Source organism: Diabrotica virgifera, chromosome 1 (assembly GCF_917563875.1).
Source record: "Diabrotica virgifera virgifera chromosome 1, PGI_DIABVI_V3a".
Classification (NCBI taxonomy): domain Eukaryota; kingdom Metazoa; phylum Arthropoda; class Insecta; order Coleoptera; family Chrysomelidae; genus Diabrotica; species Diabrotica virgifera.
The window spans coordinates 181218967-181234513 of record NC_065443.1 but is presented as its reverse complement, the minus strand read 5'-3'; the positions used below and the strand labels follow the sequence as shown (position 1 = coordinate 181234513).

Below are 15547 nucleotides of genomic sequence, written 5' to 3'. Positions count from 1 at the left end.
AGCACTCCTCACTCCAGCCTTTTCATTTCATTTTCAATTTTCATTGTGGATTAGATTAAGTTCAAACAAGTTAGACAACTCTTAATACAGAAAATTTGATCAAACTAGACTGATCGTGAGAACACCGATTTTTAGAATTTCAACAAACTGCAATTGTGACGTCACTTTGACGTACTTCCTCAAGTACGTCAAGTTTGCTTAAACTGTTTGATCAAATTATTTGATGGTGAGACGCGGCCTTTAGGTGCGTTCGCGGGTACAGTTGACAAATTGTCGCCCACAATTTCTAACCTCATTTAATATAAATAATATCGTTAATAGATACATAAACAAGGTATATTTACTTTTAATTAATATTAATAACTAATTATTAAATTATAATATTAAAATATACCTTGTATATTTATCTATTAACGATATTAATTATATCATTTTAAAGTGCGCATGCGTTTTGCTGCTAATTTGTCGCCGACTAGTCCTCGACAGGCTCCCGCGAACGCACCTTTGAGCGCTGAAAAACGTATATGTGGCGCCCTCTGGGTAATACATCAGTTTTGGTGGCGAATTTAGATTTCTTATCCCAAAAAACCCCCGCTTACCAAATTTCGTGTTGTTATCCCATGCCTTTCGGGAAATATTCAAGAATAAATAAAATAAAAGTTTAATTTTGACACCCTGTATTTCGGTTAATAGGTGCGTTCGCGGGTACAGTTGACAAATTGTCGCCGACAATTTCTAACCTCATTTAATATAAATAATATCGTTAATAGATAAATAAACAAGGTATATTTACTTTAAATTAATATTAATAACTAATTATTAAATTATAATAGGTAAATATACCTTGTATATTTATCTATTAACGATATTATTTATATAATTTTAAAGTGCGCATGCGTTTTGCTGCTAATTTGTCGCCGACTAGTCGCCGACAGGCACCCGCGAACGCACTTATCAACTTTTATGCTAAGGTAAGTTAGCTTAAATCCACCTACTTTAAGCTTAGAAATCTAGAGTTAAGTTATGGCCCATTCTTTACCAAACACCCTGTATAAAATATGATATTACTTGGATGTTTTCTTTTTACATGTGCCGTCAAGTTAGTAGATTTCGAAAAGTTTATGTTACACTTAGTACAACGACAACGTTTCATTTTCTACTTACAACAAAAAGAACACTTTAAAAATAAAACAAGAGTTTAAATTATAAACACAAAACTAAATAAATAATTTCTCACAACGGTCAAAAACCACACTAAAAGTTTTAAAAAGTCACAACACATAGTACAATTGCGCGAAGCCGTGCAATTTACGAGACGCGCTCGGTCTGTAGATCCAAGTCTCGGACAAGTAAATAAAATTTAAATATTTTTTAATATCCAATATCCACTCAATTGTTGAATGATAACGTTATAACATGAAATTATATAATAGTGTTACGAAATAGACAATTACAGTTTGTCGAAAACTGCTACATAAAATTTACACTATAATAAATAGGATAAAACGCAAGATGTGGAAAAGTAGACATATTTTTATCAAATTATAACCACAAATTTAATGAAAATAACATGAACCCATCAACATAACATTAATAAAATTCCATAAGGAATAACAAAGTAAATATTCCAAAACAATTGTAGTTTTTATTTTTATCTAAGGAACCGTGTAATGATATGAGCTCTTATTTTAAGAAAATTAAATATTAATAATAAAGTAAGTAAATAGCATTGGTGTACTTAAAAAGATTAAACCTAATGTATACAACAAAATTTGATAAAGACTTGAAAGACATTCTTTATAAATTTGAAGGTAAAAAAAATCATACTCACAATGACTGGAAATGAAAAGTATGTATGTCCTTTGCTTAAAAATCCAGAAAGATATAATCCAGATACTTTAAATTTGGTTGAGAATTTACAAGCCAGGAACTATTGGTTGCCCTGTTTAGAACAAATGGTCAAAAAGTTTGTTAGTAAAGCTCAATATTTACACCCAGATGATCCGAAAGCTACAGAAAAAGCAGAAGTTTGTTACCAGGACTTTCACAATCTTCTTGAACAACTTACGTCAGATCCCAAGTAAGTAGTAACTTAGGTATTGCCTTTAAGTAATTGCTGTGTCTAGGCACACACTAACATGTACAAAAATAAAAAAGTTAGGTAGGTACATGCGAAACGTCATCAAGTCAGTGACATCACTATTTAGCGTGCACTGTTACTGGTTTTTGCATACACGCTAACTTAAGCCTTGTGTATGCTGTGGTAAGTATATACCGCTAGTGTCAGTGTTAGAATTTGTCTAATCTCATTGTGTGTACAGTTTAATATTGATTAGCAGAGGTTTCTTATTATTAATTTGTTCAATGTTTGTTTTTAAATTAACTATGGAGTGTGGACAATTATTTAGTTCTTTTAATGAGTTTAACATGAGATGAAGAACTAACTGACCCAATTGAAGCTGGCAATGGGGATAAGACAGGGAGACTCCCTGAGTCCTCTATTGTTCAACCTGATCATGGATGAAATAATAAAAAAAGTAAGAACAAAAATAATGATACCAAATAAGAGAAAAACAACTTAAAATAATCTGCTATGCAGATGACGTAATACTAATCTCAAGTGAAGATGATTTACAATATGCTGCATCAATTTAATATAACCCCTAGAAAATTTAACATGTTAATTTCTCCAAAAAAGACTAAATATATGTATATATTGCATTTGCGTCCCTCGTGGCTTCTGTATAGTTTTGACTCTTCGCGACTTCTGATCAATATACAGCGTGTATATTAACAGGTTGACTGATGACTGCCCATATATAAATAAAATAATTGGCCCATATGCCAAGCACATATTAGTCAAGGGAATAGTGGGCGTATACGCCCGCCGGGGCATATTGGGAGAATTAGGTAGTGGGTGTATACACCCGCCATGGCAGTCAACCTGTTAACAAGAATAATTCCATACAGTTCGCGCTCGCTTTGGCATCTGTTATACTGGCAACAATGTACTTATGGTATCAAGTAAAATATTTAACCTTGATCGTGTTTATGTGAGAATTTAGTTGAAGAACCCAGACAAATTCTATTTATAACTTTTGCCAACTAGGTGGTTTTGCTCGGATATACGATAAGGATTTATTTATTTATTTATTTTACGAGCATGCCCAATTCTATAAAAATACATTACATTTTTTATTTGAACATAAAGTGTTACATAAATACATAGTGTACAGATAAAAACAATAACATAATATAATATAAAAAACACAGACATACAGAAATATAAATATAATATAGAAGTAAATATGTAATAGGAAATAATATCATAAAAACGTTAATAAACATAAAAACGTGTGAACGAAATTCGAGATTTAGGTATAATATTTGATTGTAAATTAACATTTTACTCTCACATTGACCATACTGTTTCGAAGGCATTTAAGATGTTGGGTTTTGTATTACATTCATCAAAAGATTAAATTTGTCAATTCACACAATAAAAATCTTATGGTGGTATGGGAACGCCATCTAATATAACTGGTATTTACTGTCACCCTGGGAGCTAAGGGTGGTAATACATCAGGTTCTTTTCAATGTTAAGTAGTTAAGGGAGAATGAAACATCTTCACTCGACGAACACCAAGTTTATTCTGATTTCTCATTGTATTATTTTTGACAATCAATGTGTGTTATTTTTACAAATACACGGGTTGCTTATTCAGCACCCGTGGCTCAAGGATTCGTACACTAAATATTTAAATAAACAATGAAGGTAAATGTTAGTCGATATTACACAATCTTGACCCAGTTCAATATTGGATATTATTTTACATCTATTAATTTATCTTGTAATACTTATGAAAATCTTTATCTCCCTTATTCCAGGACACCATCCTTCCTCTCTTTAAGATTTTTTTTTATTATCTGATTTACGAAATGAAAAAAAATCTTAATCAGTATTAGGATAATTTCACGGTGTGTTTACTAACAAATACTATTTTTTATACCTCGGTCAAAATTGTGTCATATTAATACTGACCTATCCAAATGAAAATGAAACTATGTACAATTTGTACAAGCTTGCTTATTTTACACTTTCACTTTTATACGCCAATAAAACACAAACATTACCTTGAAAACATTAAACCTAAATATACATACATATACATAATTTACAAAACAAACTTCAATAATGTAAAATATTGTCTATTCTTACATAATTCCTTTTCTTTATATCTCGCGAAATTCTACACTCACAAATTATATTTTATACTTTACTTTAACTCAAAGATTTAAAAAGAAATTACAACTTAAACTCTTAAAATTGAATTTACTCTCTTAATTCTTATTCTGTTACTAGACTTTTATAAGACATTGGCTGCGTTCACCAGAAATAATCGGTTTAAGTTTCAACTAAACAGCTATGTTGCAGCGCTTTAAAACTACGTTTAGTCTGGTGAATGGTATTTTTCCGTTTGACACTTTCATAGTTGGTTTTTTTGTGTTCCCACCTGTTCTATGTATGAACCTAACCGAAAACGAGATTCGTTGTTTTTGTTGATTTATTATACTTATCGTTCAACGATAAATTGGACGTATCTTAAACAAATTTAATTCAAAAATGGATAATATACTACCTTTATTGATGTTTGAGAATGAAATGAACAAGAAATAATTTTTGGTGCTGCTGGCTGTGCTGGACTTGGCAGAGCAGAACCATTGGATGACCCACCATAAATAAATAATAATTATCACGTAAATATGAATTATGTTGAAAATATTGTTCATTATACACAGATTTACAATTTCGTGAGCATATCCAATTATGTATCTCCTAAGTTTCAATTACTTTATAATTAAAATCATTGTAAAATAAATATTTTCAAATAATCGCGCCATTACAATATATTTCTTAAACACGTTCAATATTGAAGCGATACAAATACTACGTTCAATAAAATGGCGACCGCTTCGTCAACACGTTGAAGTTTAGGCTAAATTGACATGACGTTCACCCGAAAAATCTTAAACAGTTTCAGAGCGCTGACGTAGCGCACTGGTCTGGTGAACGCACCCAATTCTTTTGATGTTCTCAAATTTTTACATATTCTTCTTTTAAAATTCTCTCTTTTTTCTTCTTCTTCTTCTTCTACTTTTTCTTTTTCTTCTTGTCAGGTACCTACTTCACACTAATAATATTTTTCTTTATTTTCTTTATACTTAGTACTTTCTTCATAGTGTACTATTAAACATAAATCTTCTTCTTATTCATATTTCTTCTTTATATCATTTACTTCATATTTCATATAATATCTTCCTTCATACATATTCATATCATTTTTCATAATTATTCATTTATATATCATTTACTTTAAAAATTCTTCATTTTCTAACCCTTACCTACTTGGTGGGTATTTTTCCGCAACTTTATACCCTTGAATTTGCTTCCGGTCCTTTTGCACGTCCTTAGTCGTGAGAAGGTTTGTTCCAAAAAGACAAAATGGATAGTTGTGCGCTTAAAAAAATTTTTTTCTACTTCTCGCATCCCTAAATTCCTGTCTGAACCTAGTGCTCCCCCTTAGTTGAGAATAGGATTACTTCAAAACAAAAACTGGGTATGCTAAAATCTTCTGATCTTCATTTTGTACCTTTTTCTTGACAAGAGTTAGTTTATATTGTCTAAATTGTCTTTAATTAGCTTTGCTTCTAATATATTAAAAAAAAATCAGTTATCTCATTAATTCATCATCATAAAACATTTAAAAAAATCATATCTATACTAAAATTCGACCGACATTAAAAAAATTTAAATCAAAAACCTGTTATCGGCATCTAAAAAACTTCAAAATTCAATAAAAAATCGAAAGAAAGTGTTGATAAAAATAGACTATATTCTGTTTAAAAAAAAATCACCAAAAAGCTCAGCTGCCATCGCTGAATACTAATACTACGTCTGGTTCTGGGCGCCCATTAAAATATTTACCTAATTTACATAAAAATACAACTGAGAAAACCTTATTATTGATAATTAACTTTCGGTACCAATTAACTACTAATAGTTCACTTTCTTCGCTAAAATAGACACTTTTATAACGTCACAACAAAATAGTCTTATCTCTATTTCTCTGGTTATATCTGCTATAAAGCCTTACATAAATTATGTTATTCATTCAAATATTTAAATATATTTATAATATAAGAACTTAAAGTATATTTATATATAATATGCATATGTCTCAAAATAATGTCTCCTTAGACACTTCATTATTTTATCAATAACTTTTTTTTCATTAAATATTCCATTTTTTTGTAACATCTTAATAACTTGTCCTTAAATTTTCGTTTCGTCCTAATATTCATCGTTTATTTCGATTGCATTTATGAATGCTTTTAATCAATCGAATCTTGGTTAGTCTCTGTATCTGGGAGTTTCTTTGTAGTTTCAAAATTGATTCATTTAAAATCATATCAATTTTCCATAATTTCAGTCTTACATCATTTCATAGTTTCTTTGTTACATTTCTCCTTTCTAGGTTTCATTTCTTTGTCATAACTTCGTTAAATAAAAATTCTGTCTAACTTGTTTCTTAATCATTAAGTTTATTCGGGAACTCATATTTCCGTCAAAATTATTCTTGTCCATTAGGTTGGATTTTCCATTTTGTTCCAACATCTTAAATATTTCCTTATATATAAAAATATTTCCTTTTCTCTTCTTATAAATAATCCAAATAATAATTCCTTCTATTATATTCTCAATATATAGGTATCTTGATTTATCAGAAAACTGTTTCTACACCTTTTTCTAGTGTATAATAATATAATTCGTAATTTTAAATCATGTATATATCTTCTGTCAGCAAAATTCCTTATCATAGTATTTCTTTACCCTTGTTTTCACGGTCAAATAACGTCAACATTTGAAAATACGTAATTAAATATAAATAATAAATATACCTTACGCAAAAATAAAAATCTTTAAATAGCATATTTTTGCTTCATAGAAAAAAAATCATTATTTTTACGCATAATAATAATTATAACAATAGATGCATTCTCTCTATTAAAAAAGTTGCAAAAAAATTCTTGTTTTCATTAAAAATAAAACTTATTACCACTTATCAATGTAGTTAAACAAAAACCCATCTAAATTTATTGAATATTATACTTCTATACTTAGTTAACATATGAAAACTTGACCTAATTTAATATTAATTGTATTCAATTAAAAAAAAATTAATTCTTATGTTAGGCTATATGCAATATGAGAAATGTTAAAACAATAAATACAATATAGTCAAATTACTCACATCACATAATTTTGTCCTTGTCCACCACTGTCCATTTCGTGGATGTGCGTCCTCCTGACACGACGCCGGCTGGTTCCATGGTCCAGAATTCCCAATTTTCGTCCATGTCGACGTGTCTCCAATGTCTAGTCTGGTGGGCATCGCAAATTCCATCTATCAGCTAATGCATAATATCTATGGGGGATAGATACTTTACCCCAATTTTCTTTTCTTCTTCCAGTTTCTCGTCGCTCCCATTGTTTTACTTTAGATTTAATTTTTATAACTTAAGTTTCCCTTATTCTAATTTCTTTTTTTTTCATCTACTCATTTCTTAATTAATTTCTTCTTAAAATTTACACTTAACTAATTACAATAACTACTTAACAAAGACCTTCTGGATCGCCATATGGTGGTATGTGGAACGTCATCTTAATATAACTGGTATTTACTGTCACCCTGGGAGCTAAGAGTGGTAATACATCAGGTTCTTTTCAATGTTAAGTAGTTAAGGGAGAATGAAACATCTTCACTCGACGAACACCAAGTTTATTCTGATTTCTCATTGTATTATTTTTGACAATCAATGTGTGTTATTTTTACAAATACACGGGTTGCTTATTCAGCACCCGTGGCTCAAGGATTCGTACACTAAATATTTAAATAAACAATCAAGGTAAATGTTAGTCGATATTACACAATCTTGACCCAGTTCAATATTGGATATTATTTTACATCTATTAATTTATCTTGTAATACTTACGAAAATCTTTATCTCCCTTATTCCAGGACAATCTTATATTGCAGTATTGTGAGATCAATTATTGAATATGGTTCTATTGTCTGGTCACCTAGTTATGCATATCAAATCCTAAATATTGAAAAGGTTCAAAACAAATTTTTACGTTTTGCAGCTTTTAACCTTTAACTACCCGCGCATCAAGTTATAACATAACTACAAGCGTGGCGTACTTTGTATGCCACAAGAAAATACACTTAAAAACGGCGGATTTGTTTAATTTTTTTTGAAAAAATACACTTAGTTGTTTGTTATAAACCTTATTCGGCATCAGTGAATACTTGGAGTTTCTTTTCAGTAAGCCAATTGGGATTTATAACTGGAATCATGGAATAACTGGATTCCATGATAAATAAAATTACTAATAAAAAATTTTTTTAAATGTGATTTTTTACAGGAGAAAAAGTATTGTTTACAAAGAAAAATATATTTTTTGCCATAATGACTAAAAAACAATTAAAATATGTACTTATATTATGACTTATAGTAATATAATCCTGGGGTATATTGTCCACCACCTGAAACAACAAATAATAAAATGTAAATTACGATCTTTCCAGAACGCCGATTATAACGAAACTAAAACCAAATTGTAAAGCACATTCCAGTGATAGGTTAGAAAAATAAGCAAGGTCAAAAATTAAATTTTTAAATATATTTCCAGTAGAATTCTTATATCTGGCGTACAAAGTATGGTAGCGCGTGTAGTTAAAGGTTAAGATGGGTTTAACAGTTGGAAATTATACTTATGACAATATACTTATGACAATGTATTAATGAGACTAAATTTACAAACTCTTGAACGCAGAAGAGTCATGTTGGATATTTGTTATCTTTGCAAAATTAGCTCTGGTGTTATTAACTCCGAAGAATTGTTAAGTCTTGTATACTTTAATATACCTGCTAGATTGACACGAAATCCACAAATATTCAAGGAACAACGGCATGCTACAAATTATGGTCAATATGCACCAATTAGTAGATTGACCCTGTATGGAAACAAGTTTAGTCATCTAATAGATCTGTTTGGTTCTTCAGTTTCCTCTATTAAACAAGAACTCGGGCGTCTTGAATTTTGAATTCAAAAAATTAATTGATTTGACTGTTATAATGGATTCAGTTGTTTTCATCATTTAACAATATTTTATATTCTTTTATTTTTTATGTTTGTGTTTTATACTTAGTTGTAGTTTTACATGTACAGTAATACCCCGAACTTACGCGATAGGTGGGACTGAGCGGTAATCGCGTAAGTCAGGGTATAATTTCGTATATGTATGTTTGGATGACATTATTACTCTTTTAAGTCTTCTTAGATATAAAACAAAAAATCCCTTTATAAAAGTAACAAACACCCACTCCATTAGACAAAACTGTAGATAAGAAATACCTAATACAAAATAAAATCGCTGATTCCGTGTGAAAAATCCAAACATGTATAATACATTGGATGAGCAATAGTGTGTGGGTGGTAATTACATCTCGTCGATAACTAAACGATTGTGTGGCGCTTAAATAATGAATCGACAAGATTTTAAAATCGCATATCAAATAACAAATCGACAAAATTTGAAAATCGCGTAACTCTGGGTTCGCGTAAGTCGGTGTAGTGTAAGTTGAGGTATCTAAATTTTATATTTTCATTATTACGACGAAAGCTCTGCTTTATTGTATTTTGTATGTATTGGGTTTATCCCGTTAATAAATAAATAAATAAAAAACAAACATAAAAGTTAACAAATTACAGACGTTTCACTCAAATTTTGATCCCATGTAAATTTGTTTTAAAACGACTGATGGAGTTGTCGAACAGTTGTAAGTTGTAAAGGGAGTTTGCTAAATTGAAGACTCTGGGTACGAACGAAAAAAGTGAATAATTAAACCTATGGAATGGTACATAAAATGTTCGCACTTGTCTAATGGTGCGAGGTGGTACAAACAGTGCGATCTTATTAAGTAGTTGAGAACAACTGCATACACCATTTAAGATCTTGAATAATAGAAAAAGGTCCCTTTGTTTTCTCCGGCTTGCAAGAGAGGGGACCTGCAGTTGATGCTGCCATACGTGTAATCTTGATTGGTATGAAGCTTAAAAGCAATGTAGCGGAAGAAACTATTTTGGACTTGTTCAAGTTTCCTAATGTAGACCAAGTAGTGTGGGGACCACACTGAAGAACAATACTCGAGGTGAGACCTGACCAAGGAGAAGTAAAGAACTCTAATACTGGATATGTTTGTAAAATCACGAGTTGTTCTTTTTACAAAACCCATCATTTTCATAGATGTTTGAATGACATTGATGATGTGAGTATTGAAACAAAGAGAATTTTCCAGTGTAATCCCCAAGTCCTTGATTTTATTAACAGTGTTGAGCAATTGGCCATCAATGTAATAGTTTGATAATATTGGGTGGTGAGTATGGTTAAAGTTAATTACATGACATTTGCTGGAATTAAGGTTCATACCGTTAAGTGAACACCATGCAGAGAGGTTAGTCAGTTCCAGGCGCGGATCCAAGGAGGGGTCAATGGAGTCAATTGCCCCCTCCTTGAGACTTCGCCTGGTGTCGCCTTTTTTTAAAAAAAGAGATAATTACGATTGAAAATAAATAGCGAGTTTTGTGTCCTGTTGACAGCTGAATAACGGAATGAAACATAAAACAGAATTCCTTCTCCAAAGTACGTGTTCTCGGTCTTACTGTATGGTGTCGAGTCTTGGACTGTGAATAAAATCGATCTACTTACTTAAATCGCCTTGAGGCTTTCGAAATGTGGTTCTATAGAAGAATTTTAAAAGTATCTTGGGTGAAGAAGATTCGAAACTCCACAATACTAAAACGTCTCAGCAAGACTACTGAGATTATAGAAGGCATCAAGAAGAGAAAAGTGGAGTATTTTGGACATGTAATGAGAAGTTTCAAATATAGGTTGCTACAAAATATTATGCAAGTGAAAATAGAAGGCAAACGCAGTCCAGGACGAAAAAGCACTTCGTGGTTGATTTAGGGTAGCAGTGAATAAAATTAAGATAGCTACGATAATAACCAACATTCTGAAAGGACATGGTACATGAAGAAAAATAAAGTAACAGCCCATACCGAAAAAGAATCCTGCGTACGCGAGTGACGAGAAAATTTTTATTTCATTGCCCCCTCCTTGCAAGGTTGCTGGATCCGCCGTTGGTCAGTTCTAATTGCAATATGGCAGCATCGTAATGATTTTTTATAACTTTAAAGCACTTTAAGCAAATGTTATGAAATAAGGAGTATAATGCTCATAATCTTTTTGAGGGTTTTATTAACTACAGTTTGTGGGCGACCGGCTTCAGCATTTACAATTTGTACGCCATCATCAGGCCCTTAGAAACTGAACAAAGATATCAGTACAAGAAGTATACAGTTATAATAGAATAGGTTGTAGTAATGTGGAGATGAACCTCACTAGGGGTAGGAATACACTAAGTACTCATAATATGTTTAACTATATACGCTAGTAACTAGTGGTGGACGAAGGTCTATATTCTAACTACATTGATGGTTGAATAATGAATGATGAATAATGTCTTTCTTTAATTACGTATCTATAATCAATCCCAATTGTTTGTTATGATTCCATACCTGACTGTGACCTGTGACCATGAAATACTAACAGTACCAAATTGCTGACTCCGTTGTTTTCCAAAACGAGTGGTCTACATTGCAGAAGCAATGTCACCTACTTTTACGAAATCAAAACAATACATGTAACTAGTATTTGTTTGAGACTTTAAACATTAAATCGATATAGGTTACTCTTATTTTTGAATGATAATATAAATCCTGTACACAGTGTACAATCTGGTGTTAGGATTGTAACAAAAAAGCCCTTGTGTCTTATTAGATTTCAAACTCATATGTTCTTCTGAATATGTTCATTGGTTGCCTAGGTGTTCTAGCTTTTATCTCACTTAATAATAGCAGATAAAAGCTAGAACACCTAGGCAACCAATGAACATATTCAGAAGAACATATGAGTTTGAAATCTAATAAGACACAAGGGCTTTTTTGTTACAATCCTAACACCAGATTGTACACTGTATACTTCTTGTACTGATATCTTTGTTCAGTTTCTAAGGGCCTGATGATGGCGTACAAATTGTAAACGCCGAAACCGGTCGCCCACAAACTGTAGTTAATAAAACCCTCAAAAAGATTATGAGCATTAGACTCGTTATTTCATAACATTTCAGGTTATTTATTTATTTATTTATTATATACGGGATTACCCCCATTACAAAACATACAGTATAAAATCAATCTCTGTAATATCTACTAAACTAGAGTAAAATAAATCTTAATTACACATTAAACAAAAACGAAATATTAATAGTTATCCATTACACATATTACATCTATTACACAAATCAGTTAAAATAAACAAAAAAGTACCTGTCAAGCTTTTAATCCGTTTCTTAAAAGCAGCCAAGGAGACACCAAACATTTCCAAGTTATTCTCGTTTATAATTTTTAGTGTTCGCTCAATGTGCGAATGCATACCATAGTTTGTTCAATGAAAAGGTATATAAAACAAATCAACATGTCTGAGACTTCTGGAGGGAACATATAAATTAATAGATTGGAGAAGTTCAGAACAACAAATTAAACCATTTATTAATTTAAACACAAATACCAAATCAGAGTTATCTCGTCGAGTTTTTAATAAATTCATAGTGTTTTTAAAATACAGGTATAATCATGATTAGTAATGCGTATGTTTAATTTGTATGCACAATATCTCAAAAATTTATTCTTCAATCTCTCCAATGTAGTAGAATGAGCTTGGTATTGTGGAGACCATACAATAGATGCATATTCCACTTTAGATACAACCAAAGCATAATATACCGTTCTTAAAGCCCATACAGATAGTCTCAGACAGTTGCGAATGATAAAGCCCAAAGATTTTAATGCATTTACTATTACACTATTTATATGTTGCACAAAACGCAACTGCTCATCAAATGTGACTCCTAAGTCTTTTATTGTTTTAACATAAGACAATTCATTTTCATTAATTGTGTAAGAAGTATCATATTTTTTATTACCTCTAAAAAAGCTTATATACAGCATTTAGCAACATTTAAATGCAAAATATTATTCTCACACCAAATACTCAACCGGTCTAAATATTCTTGGATTAATGTTACATCATCAACGTTTGAATCTACGGATTTAAATGTCAAATCATCTGCAAACATCAGGAAATCGCAATTTCTAAAACACTATATCGTTCACAAATATATTAAATAACAAAGGTGAACAGTGAGCTCCTTGCGGTACTCCTGATGTCACATGAATTATATTTGAATTAAAACAACCTACTCTCACCTGTTGTGATTGTTTGGTTGTGTTGAGCGGCCGTGGGTAACGGCATAAACGCTGGCCTCATACGCCAGTAGACGTGGGTTCGATCCCTGCCAAAGACAAACCATTTTCATTTCCAATAATGACACGAGCCGTCTCACCGTGCCTCGGAGAGTACGTTAAGCCGTCGGTCCCCCTGGGCTAGTGTACATCGACACTAGTTACTTGAAACAGGGTTAAAGATGTAATTGGCGCTGGAACTATCCGAAAGGATCTCCCCGGCAAAAATGCCATACGATATTATTATTATTGTGCGATATCTTAAAAAGCTATTGAACCATTGTAAGGATTGATGACTGAAGCCAAAAGCATTTAATTTTCCCAATAAGATGTTATGATCTCTGTCAAATGCCTTGGAGAAGTCAGTATAAATAGTATCCATCTATCTGACTTTTATTCTCCAACGCGTTTAATATTTTTTGTTCAAAGAGTACTAAATTTGTTACCTTTGATTTATTCTGAGAAAATCCATGTTGATTGTGTATTAGACGCTCTTTACAATAAAATTTTAATTGATCGTGTATTAGTCTATCAAAAAGTTTTAGTATAGAGGATTGTTTACAAACGCTTCGATAATTTGTTATGTCTTGTTTATTACCTGATTTAAAAACTGGGCAGATATAAGAGTGCTTCCATAAAGTTGGGAAAATTGATGTCTTTAATGATGACTCAAAAAGAAGATATAAAGGATTAGTTAGTGAATATATGTATACAGTTCTTTAGAAAGTAATCGGGAATACCATCTGGACCACTGCTTAACTTATTGGGTAGGGATAAAATGTTGTTGAAAATATCTTTCACTGATATTGAAAAATTAGGTATAAAAAGATTGTTGTTTCCCTTTACTTCCAAGTTATTAATATTTGATTGTGGCGAATAAACTGTTGAAAAAAATTGACGGAAACAGTTTGCAATCTGTTGTCCGTTTGTTGCTATAGCATTACCATAGTACATACTGTTTGGTAAATCATTTGATGCTCTCTTACTGTTTACAAACTGCCAAAAGTACTTAGGATTACTGCATAAATTATGATTTACTTGATTCAGATAAGTGTTATAACATTGATTTGATAGATCCTTACACAATCTCCCAAGTTCTGAAAAAATCACATATTCCTTTTGATTACAGGAAGCTAAATAATTTTTATGAGCAATTTTTTTCTGTACAACTAAATAACGCAAGTTGGCATCAAACCATTTTGGATAACTAGAAGTTCTAAATCTTTTCACCGGTACAAACAATGATAGTGACATATTAAGTATGTTGTAAAATTCTGTTAAAGCATCATCAACATTTGACAAATTCAAATGGTCTTCCCAAGGTATCATTGAAAGATAGTTATTGAGACCTTCATAGTCTGCGTTTACAAAATCATGATAAAATTCAGTATATTCTAATGACTTACCTTGACGTTCACACAAACTATTATTGTAAGTGTAACTTATGTGATAATAACTATTTTTTAAAATCGGATCTGAAGCTTTTGCTACTTGTAAATCACAAACATTTGTAAATATTAAGTCTAAAAACACATTTCTTTCATTTGGAATATTAATCATCTGGAAAAAATTCCAGAACCCATAAAACTCAGCTAAGTACAATGCATGTGAACTTTGAGGACAATTCACCAAGACACCTGATTCATTGTTATCCCATGAAGCTTCCGGAAGGTTGAAGTTTCCGAATATATATGTCTTATGATGATTATACCTTTGGGATATATCTTCGACTGATAAACAGTGTTGTTCATATATTTGTTCTATGGATTTTGATGGAATATATACCCCTCCAATTATAAAATTTTCTTTACCAAATGAGCATAAAAGAAAAAGTTGTTCAATAGATTTGTACAAGGGTTTCAGCACAGTTACCTTAATGTAGTCTTTAACAACAATCAAAATACCTCCTCCTCTTGACTTATAACTATTATCACGATCACATCTAAAAGTTCTATATGAAGGTATTTTAATTTCACTATCTAAAATATCCTCGTGTAACCAACTTTCAACAAATATAAAAATGCCATCAGAACATAAAATAGAACTAATCAGATC

The 15547-nt window shown here is 31.2% G+C and overlaps 1 protein-coding gene across 3 annotated transcripts in view; it reads left to right on the top strand.

The window, feature by feature from the left end:
• The first annotated feature begins 865 nt into the window (after positions 1 to 865).
• The window catches only part of LOC126878948 (4'-phosphopantetheine phosphatase), a 245191-nt gene continuing 230509 nt past the window's right edge, over positions 866 to 15547 (top strand). For 2 of the 3 annotated variants that reach the window (XM_050641823.1, XM_050641821.1), the window contains exons 1-2: positions 866 to 971; positions 1812 to 2080. In XM_050641823.1, the coding sequence (XP_050497780.1) occupies positions 894 to 971; positions 1812 to 2080 (347 nt within the window). In that variant the 5' untranslated portion in view covers positions 866 to 893. Of the gene's footprint in view, positions 972 to 1350; positions 1716 to 1811; positions 2081 to 15547 lie in introns of those variants that run through there. The other variant, XM_050641822.1, reaches the window with a different exon arrangement.